This window comes from Chrysoperla carnea, chromosome 2, assembly GCF_905475395.1.
Source record: "Chrysoperla carnea chromosome 2, inChrCarn1.1, whole genome shotgun sequence".
NCBI lineage: Eukaryota > Metazoa > Arthropoda > Insecta > Neuroptera > Chrysopidae > Chrysoperla > Chrysoperla carnea.
Window position 1 is genome coordinate 37,245,752 of NC_058338.1, and position 16,576 is coordinate 37,262,327.

At 29.2% G+C, this 16,576-nt stretch overlaps 1 protein-coding gene across 1 annotated transcript in view; it reads left to right on the forward strand.

Annotated features, from left to right (window-relative positions):
* The window catches only part of LOC123291844 (protein kinase C-binding protein NELL1-like), a 142,866-nt gene extending 129,645 nt beyond the window's left edge, over window positions 1–13,221 (forward strand). The window contains exons 5-14 of the mRNA XM_044872273.1: window positions 334–462; window positions 531–624; window positions 1,139–1,330; window positions 1,534–1,653; window positions 2,893–3,153; window positions 4,148–4,384; window positions 4,865–5,265; window positions 5,508–5,735; window positions 7,993–8,013; window positions 12,046–13,221. Of these exons, the coding sequence (XP_044728208.1) occupies window positions 334–462; window positions 531–624; window positions 1,139–1,330; window positions 1,534–1,653; window positions 2,893–3,153; window positions 4,148–4,384; window positions 4,865–5,265; window positions 5,508–5,735; window positions 7,993–8,013; window positions 12,046–12,516 (2,154 nt within the window). The 3' untranslated portion in view covers window positions 12,517–13,221. The remainder of the gene's footprint in view (window positions 1–333; window positions 463–530; window positions 625–1,138; window positions 1,331–1,533; window positions 1,654–2,892; window positions 3,154–4,147; window positions 4,385–4,864; window positions 5,266–5,507; window positions 5,736–7,992; window positions 8,014–12,045) is intronic.
* Window positions 13,222–16,576: the final 3,355 nt, after the last annotated feature.

The following is a 16,576-nucleotide window of genomic DNA, read 5'->3' on the forward strand; positions in this document are numbered from 1 at the left end:
AACCGAAGAATTTCCAATCTAATGTCAGAACATGATGTCCCATGAATATTTTGTCCATTGAATATATTATCCAAATTTTTGTGTCGTTTGGATGTTTCGAACCTGACATTTTGTTGTAGATGTATTGTCAAGGATCTTGTGCAGTGGAACCATCTCATTATGCCAAAATGTGCAGGCATTTATTCCCAACACTATCACTGTAACTAGACATTATTAGTGCTTTAAAATGTACATCTCGAGTTATATTGACTATAACTGTAGTTAATTTACTGTCTTATTTCAAAAAATAAAATGCATTATATCTAGATATCTCCTAATGGATTTATTTTGCAGCTAGAAGCCGCCGAAGGGCGAATTACAAAAGTCGAAGAGTGTGATTGTTTGAAGTCATGTAGTGTTAACGGTTCAGTTTATGCTGATGGTGCTAATTGGCAACGTGATTGTGAGATGTGTGCGTGTGTGGTTAGTATACGTTACTTTTTATGTTTCATTATAATGAATCTATTCAATAATCTCTTATTCATTTTTAGCATGGTGAGGTTCAATGCAGACCTGTTCAATGTCCGAAACCTAACTGTAAAAAACCTTATACCAATCCTGGGGAGTGTTGTCCAACATGCCTTAGTAAGTGATATTGTTCTTATTCTTAATTTATTTTATTTCTTTATTAAAACCACCTCCTTTGTCTATAATGACGATTTGCATATTAATTAACTTTTAGAAAAGGAAAATCCATTAGCATTTTCCGGGAAACTCAAGAAATCGTCAAAACTCATCCATAATCAAATGTATAAATCGGGTAACATTGAATAGTTCCTAGAATACGGAAAAGTTCATCATTTAAAATTTTTCTTTCTTCATCGTATTCTTTCCAATTCGTGATACCTCTTCAATTTCAAACCCCTCTTAATAAATAAAAGAGCTGCTTATCTCACTTCTGAAATCTGAATCTTCAAAAAATGAAGCTGATTCGAAATTTTTCATTCAACCTCCTTTTAGTAGACAATTAAAAAAAATGATTACCATTTTTTCCACAACACAAAAATGAGATCTTTCAAATAGAATTATTTAAACACTCCAAAATACAATAAATTAATATAAGTAGAAAGAATTTTAGTGATGAGTAAATTGGTTGCAGAGCAGTGTTTCATGCGCGGAGTAATGTACGACCACGGGGATCTGGTCGCTCTGCGTGAATGTTTAGAGTGTGAATGTCGAGATGGAAGTATGCATTGCTTACGCGTAGATCCAGAGACTACGTGTCCACCGCTCAAATGTCCACCATCGGAACAATTTAGTGTACATGGTGAATGTTGTAAATTTTGTCCAGGTTTGTATTCAAATTTTTCATATAATTGTTTTCATAAACTAACCAAATTTTTTAATAACAAATAAATTTTAATTGGTAAGAAATGTTTTGTTTGTATGCACCGATTTTCTTACAAATTAAAATAATCATAATAATGCTAATTAATGCTTTTTACATTTTACTAACAAAACAAATATTTTTCTTTTGTGATTTTTCAATAACAGGTGTTGATTACTGTGCCAAAGGACACACTTGTCATGCTAACGCATCCTGCCTCAATTTACAAACAACTTATGCTTGTCAATGTGATCAAGGCTTCCAAGGCGATGGCCATATGTGCAATGGTACTATTAACAATGCTTTTTTATTCATATATAATATAATTTCATGGTATAATAGGTATTATTTTCATTCATTTTCATAATTTTAATGGGTTTTCATTATTCAAATTTTTTATTTCCACAAATATATATATAAGTATCTGTTTTTATTAAGAAATCATTTAAGTAAATTGGGAATAATTTAATTCAATTCATTCTTTATTCATTCTTTTTTAACAATACATACGTTTTAAAGATACGCCAAATCCAAGAAACTGTAAGGTATACCTAAACCTCTATCTCCATGGTATAAACAAACAAAAAACCATATGACATATAATCTATTTTATATCATACAGAACTCTAGTTCGTAAGTCAATTAGTAGAAATTACCTTTCTATGCCATTTAATTTTATGTTTTAAGATAATCTTTACACCCTCCTCTCCACATCATGTTTAAGGGGTTATATCCAGTTGCAAGCGTTTTTTGGCAAGGCAATTTATTTTACGTAAATATAAAAAACGTACTTACATATAGGACATTTCTTTAACTTTAAGATCCCTTTGTCCGATTTCAAAAATTGTGTGGCGGTGAGCACCATATCTCTGGTTTGAATTATCCAAAATGAAAAAATCCAGAAAATTTCTTTATTCGATACATGAATACAGGTATTAATCGAAGCTGACAAAATGGCGGAAAATTCTTCAAAAAATTTCCAACTTCAAAGTGGTCTAAAATATCGAAATAATTTTTAGAAATTTTATTCCTTCGATTATTATCTGGGGAAAAAATCTAAGAAGATTGTGTAAAACTTCGAAGTCGATCTGTCGAGCCGTTTCGGAGAAATCTTCCTCACCGACTTTTAAAATGCTGTTTCGAGAAAAACGCTTTTTTTTAATGCGTTTATCTTTGTGAATATTTATCGGAACAACTTGAAATTTTCAGAGACTTTATACTTAAATATATTCATAATCCGAAAATGAAAAAAGAATCAATTTTTTGAAAATTCTAACTGGATATAACTCCTTAAAGCAGTAGAGGCCAGTTCAGTATTTTGGAGTCGCGGATAGAGCAAATGAAATGGAATAATTTGGATCTTGGTTCACCTCGCGTTAATAATATGAATACATTAATTTTTTTTTTCTTTTTCAATTTTCACTTATTTATTCAAATTTTTTTTCCTTACGAAAGATTTCTTACTAAAAACATTTGACTATAAACAAATTTTAAAATTTGGTAAACAAAATAATATTTTAATATAGATGTGGATGAATGTCTTCAACAAGGTGGAATTTACGGCCATCATTGTCATTCAAATACAAAATGTGTAAATACTCCTGGATCATATACCTGTGAATGTCTACCAGGTTATAGACGATTAGATAAATTCAATTGTGTAGAATTAGATGAGTGCAGTACTGGAAAACATTCGTGTGATATACATGCGACGTGTATTAATACTTTAGGAAGTTATCATTGTGTGTGTAAAGATGGTTATTCAGGAGATGGATTTAAGTGTGAACGTAAGTATTTTTAACCGTGAAATATATTTGTAAGTAATATAATGGGAGTAAATTTTAGCGTCCTAGCATTCTCATCTCATTTATTCCTCAAATTCAGACAATATCGATAACCACGTAAAGAAAGATGTATATTATGTTCTGCTTCATGGAAAAATATATTTTCATCTATTTAATTATTAACTAGTAATTAATTAGTTTTTTGCGCTAATTAGCAGCGTTTGATTTCTGAAGATGGCATATTATTACCCTGTACTTTACCTTTTGTGTGAATTTATAAAATACTTTTTTCGTCTTGATTGTTAATAACGCTTGTTACTTTCAATGATTGGAATGCCTTCAAAACGTTTTAAAAATCATTTTAACCTGAAATATACTGTATTTAACGTATTGATTTAAAGTTTATTTTGCCCCACCCGTTTTTCTAGAATCTCGAATCAGACAATATTCCCAGTGCTAAGTCAAGAAAAGACAAACTAGAATATTTCCTGTATAGAGTCCATTATTACTGATTCAACAAAGGTTGGATCAATTGTTTAATATTTTAAGTCTTCCGTTGATCTTTTTAAAGGTGGTTTCAACTTACGATATCTAGAATTTTCATTTTTGAAAATTTCATTTCACTCGTGTTTTTAAAAAAGGTCTTTTTTAACGAAACCATACGCATCTTTAAAATAAATAAAGCAGTGATGGTTGTTGAAATAAAAAAACTGAAAAGTAAAGAAACTGGGAAAGCTGGAACGGTTAGCACATAAAGTAGTAAATCATACTAACGTTGACTAAGGCGAAAAATCCCAAAAATTACTATAAAAAATTCAAAATTGTTCAAAGCATTCACCTATCAAAGAATGCTTAAGAAAAATTGTAATATTTACCATTATTTTTTGTAGTTCCCCTCGTAAAATTTCATTAAAACCACCTCGCAAATTAAATTATTTTAATAAAAATTAAGTAAAAGTTTTTGCAAAACTAAGTATAACATGTTTTTCTTTTTTAGCTGTGTGTAATCAATCATGTTTGAATGGGGGTAAATGTGTGGGTCCAAATCAGTGTTCGTGTCGAGAAGGTTATGTGGGTCCCAATTGTGAACTCGATTTGGATGAATGTGCTACTGGTGTTCATCAATGTCATGATACATCAGTATGTGTAAATATGCCTGGATGGTATTATTGTAAGTGTAAGCCAGGATATAGAACGATATTTCATCATAATACTTTGGGCACATTGTGCCAAGGTAAGTTCCTGTCATCGCATATATAATACTAAATTTAATTTTTTATGATCCCACAAATTATATAAATGAGTTGAAATGTAAATTAAAAGCTAATAAAATAATATTTATATTCTAAGAGCAATAATCAATTCGTTGATGTTTAACCAACCAATTCCCGTGTTCACGGAAACTCAAACTTCAAGATTATAACTGAACTTCGCCTTGTCAACGTGCAATTTATTTTGGTTTCGTGTAAAACTGTTTTGCAATGTTGCATACCATTTTGGGTTCAACTCCAAAAGCTTCATATGCTTAAAATAGCGAGACGTCTCGTCTTCGAATGACAGATTGTTCTCAAAGAGGGAACAGAAGATCCCTTGATCTAAGAGCTAAGAACCCGTTTATGGCATCCCTCTTTGTTTTATTATTATTAACCATTAAAATTTATTCTTCTAAAAATAAGAACTACATTAATTTTTAATTTCGACTTATTTTGATCAGATATTGACGAATGTAAAGAAGATAAGCATACGTGTCATCCGTCAGCAAGATGTGTAAATACTCAGGGGAGTTTTATGTGTGTGTGTCCAGATATACAAGAAGATGATCATCACCATAGTCAAACAACGTGTAGTCAAAATTGTATTTATAAGGGTAAAGAAATACCAGATGGTAAAGAAACAATTCCCGACGGTGGTCCGCCATGTAAACGATGTGCATGTAATAAAGGTGTGATATCATGTCGGGATCCTGTATGTGATTGTACAGCAAAAAATAGTGCACATGATGTATGTTGTCCGCAGTGTGATCCAAATCAAACGTGTCGTCATCAAGAATTACAGCAAGTTTTATTTAGAAGTGGTGAACGTTGGATATATCAGTGTCAAACATGTGAATGTTTGGTAATTACAAAATTTTTTTCATTCACTTATGAAATATTTCAGTCGAATAAACTCCCTTTGTATTATTGCTAATATTTCAACTTTACTGCCCTCTTCCCTATATCTCAAAAATCCGAATTTTTAAGACATTGGACCATTTTCTATAGGAAAATGACATTAAAGTCTTTAAATAGAAACACACTTAGATCACTTGATTTTATTTATATATTTTTTATTTTATTAACTTTTATGCTTTGTTTAAGGCTGGCCAAATTGATTGTTGGCAACTCGAATGCCCACCGTTAACATGTTTGGATCGAATTCGAACACCTGGTGATTGTTGTGAACGATGTAACGATGATCCTTGTTCATTAACAACGTACCATAATGCAAGCAATGGAGGCTTGCCGTGTACTTACGCAGGACGCCTTTACGATTCAGGATCAACATGGAAAGATCCAGATGATCGTTGCACGGCTTGTAACTGCAAGGTTTGTCATAAATATCCTTAAACACAAACGCAGTTTATATATTTTAATATACAAAAAAACAGACGCGTTAAAGTATATGATGATGAAATCTCGGCTCTCCCGACTTTTTACAAATTTTAATTCAATTAAAAAGAATTTTTTTTTAACATCATAATACGTAAAAAATTTTTAAAGGTATTTTTGCAATATTAATACAAAAAATAATAATAAAGCTGCGCTTCTGTGGTTTTTTTTTTAATTTAACATTTTAATATACTTTTTGCATTTGAAATAATAATAATTTTTAGCGGTCAGTGTTTTTTTTACATCAGAATTTTGCTCCATGCTCTTTTTAGCTAGATGTGTGTTTTTATACATCATATTTTCATATGAACAGTGATTTTTAATGAATCTAATCTAATTTCAAAAATTTCATTAATCAATGCAAAAATCTGTTTTTTTTTTCAATTAAAAATTTTCAATAGGTACAGATTCTGTTAAAAATCATTGAATTACTCTATAGGGCATGTATTTGCTCAGCGCTAACCGCTAAGATCATGCTGTCGATATACAATTTACTTTAAAATAAATAGATCTATTTCTAAATATAGTAGAAATCAATATTTTATCATTTTTAAATGTGATAAAATGCGAAATTTTTCATTTTAAAATAAAATTAGCAATATCATTAATTTCATTTCAATTTTTAGTAATTTTCTTACATTTTTTACATACTTTGTTTACAATGACTTTCAATAAATATTTTCCCCAAGTGTTCTATTTTACATTTTTATTTATTTACTGAAACAAAATATGTAAAAAACGAAAGAGATATATTTAAAATAAAATCATCGCTCACCAAATTACAATCTTGTTCATAAATTAATTCATTTTTAATACAAATTTTTACAATAACTATGATATTTTCATTCTATAATAAATTAGTAAATTATTTCGTAACGACAACTAAAAAGCTTCAGACTATAAGAAATTTTGATTTTAATAAAAATGTCGTAAAAACTTTATGCGATAACTGTTAATTTTCTTTTCCGGAACATCTTTTTACAAAAATATTACTATCGACCTTCTGTGTCAAGATTTGAAAAAAATAATTGCTTAACTTTTTGCTGAAAAAGATCTAATTTATAGTAACATTATGGGAATTTTGTAAGCTCTATGACGTGTATTTATATTACTCTTCCAAAGCTCTTTTCCAATTATCCCTAATTGACCCAACTACTTGAGCTGGATTGAATTAACACGGTTTGGCTTGTTTTTGGTCTTGGTATAGCTCGAACTAAGAGAGGGATATACTTTCACTCTACTAAATTCACAAAAAGTAAAAAAAGAATTCAACTGAAAGTTGGTAAAGTCTCTTCAAACCTTTGACTTATTATTAAAATATTTAAACTAATATTTTTAATTTAAATATTTAATAATATTTTTAATAATAAACAAAATAATTAACTGCATAGTTTTAATTTACTTGAGCCACTAATTCATTCCTAGGTACGAAACGCAATTTTTTTTTAACATTGAAATTTTACTGCAGGAGCTGTCACAGTGGTGAGGTGGAGGAGACAATGTCTCATCTTCTCTGTCACTGCCCAGCTCTTGTCATGAGGAGATGGACTTACTTGAACCAGCCTCTCTTTGACGACCTCTCCGACCTAGAGTCCGTCGACGTCAAAGCACTCCTGCTGTTCTTAAACAGATCCAAATGGTTCATGGAGTAGTGGCCGGGAATGGGCCAACCCTCTTTTGGTATCACAACGGACCATATGGTCAAAGTGTGTCCCACCCCAGGATAGCCACTGTAACCTAACCTAACCTAACATTGAAATTTTCCAACAAAGTTTGTTTCTGAATGTTATAGATCATTTTTGGCAAAAGCCGCTAAACTAACCTTTTATCCGTCACTCACTTTGTAAGAATTTAGTTTCGTGATTCTAAAAGTAACAAATAGAACGTCTTTCGTTATTTTATTTATACAGAAGTTCATGCTGAAGCCTTTAGACATCTCACTTAGAATTAATTAACGATAACTTTTTACATGTCGTTTTGAAATAAAGTTTGAAAATATCTTATTGGCAATATACTAATATGGACAGCGATGGCAATTTTAATTTACAAAGAATAATATAAAAAATAAAATACAAAAATTAGATATGCTAGCTATTAATTTAAAAAAAATGCTGTGATCGCTGCTACATCGCGCTAAATAATGCTGATGATGAGTAACAATACTAACAAATGGTAACATTGGGTTCCCTTGCAGGTGCCGATCTGCGACCAACTGGTGAGCAATGTCGCGTATAGTGTGCATCGGTAATCACGTCACTATAACTATACACTCTCTTTATTTCTTTGTTTTTCTTTTCTTTTTTTCTTTTTTTTTCTTAAAACTAGCATTTTTTTTATTTTCTTGAATTTTTTTCTAAATTATTAATTAATATTTATACACTTTATACTGCTTTTTTACATTTTTATACATTACTGCTATGAAAAACATAATATAATTAAATATTATAACAGGTAATTTCACAAATTCATTATTTTAATTTTTAATTTGAATGTATTTTAATGCATTTTACGTATTTTTATATCAAAATATTTAAATTAATTAAGTGATTTTTTATACAACTCAATCGAAATTTCAAATTATACATGAAACGAATCTTTTTTCCAAATATAATGGCTATGGCACATACAAAAAAAAGACGTGAATGGAAGACATAATCAAATTAACTAACCAGAGTTAAGTGTTTCATTCTCCTAATTTTCAAAACATAAGAAGTAAGACATATAATTGGCCAAATTACGTACGTCTTTTTATGTTTAATATCATCAGTATTAAAACTGGCGTACAATTATTCACAATTAAATTGTTTACGAATGTAGTTTCTTTTACATACACTATTTCCACTCTTTGGAAGTAAAAAAGAATAGTTCTATCTAATGTTATATAAAGCTATTATTTTCTTCTTACACCGAGCATAAAAAGTGTAAAAAGTGTACGAAAACATAACATAATTATAAATACAACGTAAAACTTATTGGCTGCATTCAGAAAATTCCTTTAATCAATATGACAGGTCATGTCTAGAAGAAATTTACGATTGCTAATACGTACCATAAATCGTTTTTATATTCTGGATGCGATCAGTGTTTTTTATTTAAGCGAATATCACAAAATGGATTGAATTTATTGAGTGAAATTATCCCATGGAATATGAAGACTGTGATTTTCGAATGGGAAAACGAATAGCCTGGGCAACAAAAATAAGAATGAAAACTGAAATTTAGAAAGTTCTTAGAATGTCAAAAACTCTATACTCGATATAAACATATTTTAAGTAAAACGGTATAACTTAACGAAGAACATCAATTTCAACCAGTATAAAAACTCACTTAAATGTAGACATTGTTCTCGTAGAGATTTCTTCAACTTTTGATTGATTTCTTCTCCCTAATTCACATATAATTCAAAATACGGTCAATAATCATGAATTTTTTATTTATATTAACAAAATTCAACCCCATTTATTCATGAAAATGATTTTAAAAAGTTTTTACTACAGTTAATTCTGACGTTGGATTCTGATATTAGCATAAAAATAAAATAATTGTTAGTATTATAAAAATATTGGTTTATTGGGTTTACAAAAAGTCGACTACTCCAATACGGGAGATAATTTAGGACAAAGAAAGAAGAATAATATATATTTAAAAAATTATAACTAGTAGTCCGCTTGGCACCCCTCTTTCTTAATTATTTCTTATTTTAAATTTCAGCAAAGCCATGTCTCATCTGGTTATCAGATCGGGGAAAGCTCGACCTTAAACCGTCTCCTGTACTATAATATATATAGAGTGACGCCAATCGGGCTACAAATTATGATTTTTTAAACATATAAGTATATTTTACGAATTACCTCCCCAAATGGATTAGTCGAATTTACAGATCCACGCAAAAGCAGGAGGTTTTAACATTATTTTTTAATAATTATACCCAGCCATCGTTGTTAAGGAATTGAGAGATAAAAATGATTCAGTTTCGCAACGCATGAAGTCCCTTACCTAACCTCTTGTTTCAAATAATACTGAATTCGATAAAAATAAATAATTTAAATTTTACCTATTCGTCCTAACACCAACTTTTGTAAGTTTAAAAATAATCACGAAGTTGATACTAACTCGATTCAATATTTAATTATTTAGACCATTTCCATCATCATTAAGCTGCAAACAAATTAAATCTCAATTAAACAAACTATTGAAATATTATATTGGTTGATTTAAGCAATTAGTTCATATTATGAAATGTAGAGATAAGGAACACAATCTCGGTGTTAAAAAAATTTGCACTAAAGTGATCCTAAAATTGCATTAAATTAAGATGGCATTGGTGTAGCATTGGTACCATGCAATACAATAGGAAAAGTGAGACGGAGTACAAAGTCGTATAATACATTTGTATAATACTTTCTCACTCTTTCGTATAATTACACTCCGTCCGTATGTTACATTAGCGCTACTATATACCCTTTATTTAATGCTATTTTGGGGTCACTTTTGATTCAAACAGCCATATAAGATTGTGTTCTTTATCTCTACAGTCCATAGTATATATGACTTTGTTGGCTGATAGCATGGCCTGCAGAGGTCAACACGCTATAACTCCGAATATGAGATAAAGTAAAGTGGCGGAATCGGTTAAAAATCTACCAAAACCATTTTATGATTATATTATGAATTTATGATTATTATTACCCCGAATTTTTGTTAATATTCAAATAAATTGCTTTATTTTTGAATTACCTGTTATATGTGCATGTTGCTTGCTTAACATTAGCTCGTTTTTAATTATAACTATCCAACAAACTTTGCACCTTGTTTTTTGGTTTGTCATTAATAATAAATGCATTTTTATTTTATTTAGTTTTAGTTTATGATTACTAACCAAAACAATGCATGTCGGGAGAAGATGAAATTTTTTATTAAGCATGCTTTTGAAATTTAAATATAGTCTATAATTAATATAGACGAGCACAATTATATTTAAAATTTTTAAATGATTATTTTAATTTAATTATTCAAAATGATTGTCAAAAAAATTGACTTATTTACGAACTCAATTTAAGTTTAAACTACTGGTCTTCCGTAATGAAGACTTAAGTGAAGAATCCTATTTTTTAATCCTGTTTTAGAACTTATGAATTTTAATACTAATTATATACGAATGTTGCCTGTTTCTCTCAAAACTGTTGCATAGGCATTATCGTAAACCTTAAATGATTTTCAACTTTCGTAAACATAAACTCAAAAATATAGGAGACATATTGCGTGAGAGATATAGTTATACAAACTTTAGAGCTTCAGAGTTATTTAGAAATGGGTGATTGTAAAAAATAACAAAAGGACGGATAATTATGCAGCAATGCTGCAAGGATAGTTTTATCAAATATAATAGTTAAGGGAACCAAAATGAAACAAACCATAGCAAGTTGTACTTTCGATCCAATATGTTGTGTAAGCTTTGTTCTGCCATCCATCCTTCTTCTAAGTGTGAGTCAGTTACTCACATTCCACTTTCATGCTAAGATCCACCTCTTTGGTCCATATAATATGCTCTAATCAACAAAGGTTTTGAGATTTAGCAAAGTGTACAATCTTTTCGTTGTTCACTTCTGCATTCAGGCACCTTTCTACCCCTTCATTGCTGCGTTTTTAAGTATATATCGACGCTAGTGATTTGACGGCATGTAAGCATTCGGATAATTTTTCTGTCTAACTAAATTCTTAGCTTGGAAACTCCTGCAGTTCTGTTTTTCCATATTTCCACGACATGTGAATACGGTTCTGAAAATTCTTGAATATGAATATTCTAATCAATAAACTTTAACATTTATTGAATAAATTATAAAACATTAGATGAAGAGAATAGAACAATAAAATTTCATTGGAACTTACCTTGAATTTTAAATATTTTCTAGTCTTTGAACATTTGAAGAAAATATAATCAGTTCGAAAAACTATGTAACAATAAACCCAACGAACTTCTTAGTTCGTAATATAGTAAGCTGCTCAATCAGCTCAACCATAATTCTATACTTTAATCCACATTGGATTCAAAATTTCAATTAATATTACGAAACATTTTATCCACTCCTACGGTTTAATGAAAAGTTACTTAACAGTAAATGGATATTCCAACTTTTGGTTTAGTGAAATAATCAAATAAAATAATCATTTCGTAAAATTAGTGTAAGATATATTAAATAAATTTTTTTTATAAAAGTAACTGAATAAATTTTGTATGTTAAAATAGGACGGGCGTATTTGCTGCAGTTTTGATTTCCGCTGTAGTGAGCCTGGGAGTACAGTGGGTAACAACAGCTTGGCTCTTACACCCCAGCAGTTGCAGTTGGGTGGACCAATGCAGTCCTCCACTCCCAAAGACATTATTAATACAACGACAATCACAAATGTCGTTAATACAACAAATGACTCTTCTGTACAATTTAATAAACTTGTTTCAAGCGTTTTTAGTATTAATAATAGTGATAGCAAGAAGCATCGTGCCAGCAGTAGTAACAGTAATATTAGTGTGGCTTCGCGAGTGTCCAATATCAGTGTATCTAATTTCAACGATTCAGCTACATCATCATCAGTGCTTAGCAACAATTATAATATACATAATGCTACAAACTCATTTTACGTTGGTAACTCTGACAAATTATTGGAAGAGGCTAATTACAATAATAAGACTGAAGAGAATTGGGGGCCGGAGGAAGGATAAATTTATAAATAATCATCAAATACTTAAACAATTGCAAACTATTGCAATGTTACAGTACAGGTAGATTCAATTCAACCAAAATATCACAATTCATTCCACTTATTAAAAATGAAAGAAGATAATACGTTTGTTCTGCAGAATTGTAAGCAGATTACTTGTTTCGTATTCGAAATAGTCGACCGTTTAGTAGAGAAACATACAAAAAATCATGTACGTAAACAAAAGCAAACGCGAACACTGGTGCAAACATACATAATAAATCAATCAGAACAACAACTCTATCAATTCCTCTTGAATTCTTCTGCTTACATTGAACAAACATTATGCGAAGATTGAACAGCAAAACATCAATTGTGAACGAGCAAAATATTCACCGCCATACGCCATTTTGTGCGAAAGTAACAATTAATTCAAAGCAAAGAGAATTGAATAAGTAAATTTTAATATTTATAATCATAAGATTGTTTTTTTTATATTTGCACACTAATGACATCCGACAACTGTGGTGAATGGCGAAATTCAGAGCGATATATAAATAGATTATTAATACGAGCGAGCGATTTTTAAAAAAAATTAAACATTCCTAATGTATTTTGTAAGATACAAAAACAAAACTAAAACTCGTGCAATAAAAAAATTCAAAAAAATTTTTAATATCAAAGAAATATAGAAATAATGAAGACCAAAATACAATGGTTTGCCTAAATCTCAGCACAATAGTTACAAAATAATATTTATAATATAAATACTATATTGCATGTTTGCCTAATTCATAAAAGAATCATTACGAAATAAACGATTTTTGTTTGACGCCATATTATACGGTTCATGTTTATTATATAAATATATTTTTCTTTTAATTTAAAGTATAATTTCGTCAATATAAAATCGTTTCATTTATTGGCCTTGGCTTAAAAATACAATATCTATCATAAAAAATTTATTATATAATTATAAAATTTAACGAAAATTTATCTCATCTAGGCATGCGCACTTTTTATTAGTAGCGTATCCAATATGTCTAGATTCCCGCTCCAGATGTCTTCCTATTTAGTAAATAGGGAGTTTTAAGGCTATTGTTACAACATTTTGAGTAAGTATACCTTTTGAATGAATGCTTTTATTCAAAATTCGAGTGAAAAATCAATTTCCCATACTTTTTTCCCCAGTTAGTTGTTCAAAAATCATAATACCATATTCCTTAGTGGGAAATTAAATTCCGAAAATAATTTGCACAATTAAAGAGTAGATAATTTTCAAAATTTCAATCTTCCGTACAACATAGAAGTATTTAACATGTTTAAAGGAGCCCATCAACGATTAAACTTCATGGCGAAATTCAATTTTAAACTTTAATTCAATCCAAGAAATTTTGAGGGAAGATAAGATACTTTGTATACCGAACCACATCGAAGAAATATTCGCATTTATTCCAGCAAAACGATTTAAAATGGTAACAATAATATAACTCATACTATATTATTTAAATTTGTAAATTTTTTTAAATACACGTTCTGCGCTACAGACTCGGCTCCTCCTATGAGTGATCGTTTCCCGTCCCATAGGAACCGCATCCAATACTCTCTAATAATTTGGTTCAGTTTTAAAGTTCGATCGTCAGTGGGCCGATTAAACCTTGTAATGTTGTACTTAGAATCAAAAAGCAGCCATTTAATTATTGCTTACTTAATTCTTGTTGTTACATGCGCATACCATATCTACTCTTCTAGTCATATTTTGTCAATGAAAAATAAAATTAAAAAAAAAAAACTAATAACATATTATACCATACATATTATTACCCTCTAACACGAAGAAAATTCAGGTTTTCATTTAAAAACATTTGTTAAAAATTTATTTATTCATTAGAATCTTTTTTAGATTCAAAATTGATAAGTTTTATCATTTCTAAAAACTTACCAATTTTATTCTGAAAAGAAGGTCTATGGTGTCAATTGTAACAGCTTAAATAGTCTAAAACAATTTATCAATAATTATCAGATTTGTATTTTGTTATTATCTAGAAAAAAAAAACATATTTTATCATGAAAATCACATCAATGTATAAAAAAATAAAATTAATATATTTAAAACAAAAAAGGCATTTTTTATTGCTCTTTTTAACGGTAAAAAAAAATAACATTTTCATCAACAACAAAAATAAAAATGAAAAATTTAAAAATTTTAGATTTGAATTTAAAAGAAAAAATAATTAGATTGAATAATATATAGTGCCTAAGATTAATATTATTTATTATTAATAATTTATTTGTTATAATGAAATTTGTGATTCATATTGCAATATCTGTTTGAAGAATATTTAAAAAAAAAAAAAAGTACATAAGATATTAATTAGACTGGAATTTGTAATATAAAAAAAAAATTAGTTAAATATTAATTTCAATAGTAGCATTTTCAAAATATGTGACACTTACTCTCTTCGCAAACGATGCTACTCAAGTTTCCAACATCTAACTCAGTGTTTATAGAAGCAACAGAAGTTTTCATACAAGTATATTGAAATCAATGACCATGTTCAGAATAAAAATAAGCTGTGCAACTCTTTTGTAGAATTGCAAATTTACATTTGCTTATTTTCTTCACTCATTGCCAACGGAGAACTGAATCGATCTATATTTAAAGATTCTTGATCCTTATAACGATTTTAGGAATTTTGAATTTTTCCTAGTTTTTTTAAATTGTTTTTTATGATTCTAAAAGATATTTTCAGGGGTTTTCTAGCAACCGCTTTAGTAAAAGATGAAAACAACATAGAGTTGTTTTTTATTTTCAAGATGAGTTATGCTTCTCTGGATGATTGATTAAATTAATGTAAATTTCCCTACATATTTTTAAACAACAAACAATCTAACGTAAATTTGTTTGAGATTCATGCTAAGAAAGACTTTAACTATCGTTTAAAATAAAATTAATATTTATAAATTGTTCTTTTGAATTTCATAAAATAACAACATGGTTTTTTATTTCGTAATAATGTCAAATACTCGTAAAAACAAAAAATTAAGAATTTATTTTGTAGAAAGGTAGAAAAAGGTAAAATATGTAGTCCTGCGTTTTTAGCATTGCAATTTCAGAACAGGAATACGTGAAAATATCAGGCATTTAAGGAAAAAATTTGATCAAAACTTAAAATAAATCCTAGTTTCCGTTCTGGAATCAAAATTTAAAAAAAAACGGGAGGTAGGGGATTTTTTCTACAAAATAATTTCTCATTCCAAAATTATCCGGATAATTTTTCACGAGTACTAATCTAATTACATAAAAAGTAAGCTAATACTTATAGAAAATTTACAGGAAGTAAATTTATTATAACGTAAGTACAATGAAAAACTTTTCTTAACATTACGAATATCAACATGTTTAAGCAATAAATAATGTATACTTTCTTTATTCTAATCAGCTTTTTGATTCAATATGGACTAATATTTTTGTAACTACAGCGTTGAGATCTTAGCATGAGTATCCAATTGATGAAACAACAGCGGTTTTATCTCCTGAACGCGGTCATGAGTCGTAGTAATTGTAAGAGAATAGAAAACTCCGTATGTCAGTCAATGTATCACCATAAGCTGTAAGACAAATGCAAGAAGGAGTTGTCATTGGCATTTATATACGCAGAATAAATATTTTAAAATTGTATTCTGTATTCTTTGGTTTAAGTTTTGATTATGACCATATGATTTATCATGGAGGTTAGAGAGAAGGAGAACGATACTACTTACCGACTTTCGCGAACTTCGCAGATACTACTTACCGACGAATTTTCAGGGACCCGGCGTGCTAATGCTTTAGCGCGTAGCGATCGTTCTCCTTTTCTCTAACCTTCATATGATTTATTTGTGTATGTAAAATAGTAATAACACAACACATCTTACATTATGTACATTTGTAATGAGTTAGATAAAGATAGAGGTATCATAATCTTATGATTATGGTTGCGTTCTTTTATCCCATGCGTATATTTTTGCGTTTTATACTCATTTTAATGTGAGTAAAGAACGCAACTTATCTATTATACCACTTGCACATTAGTACATGA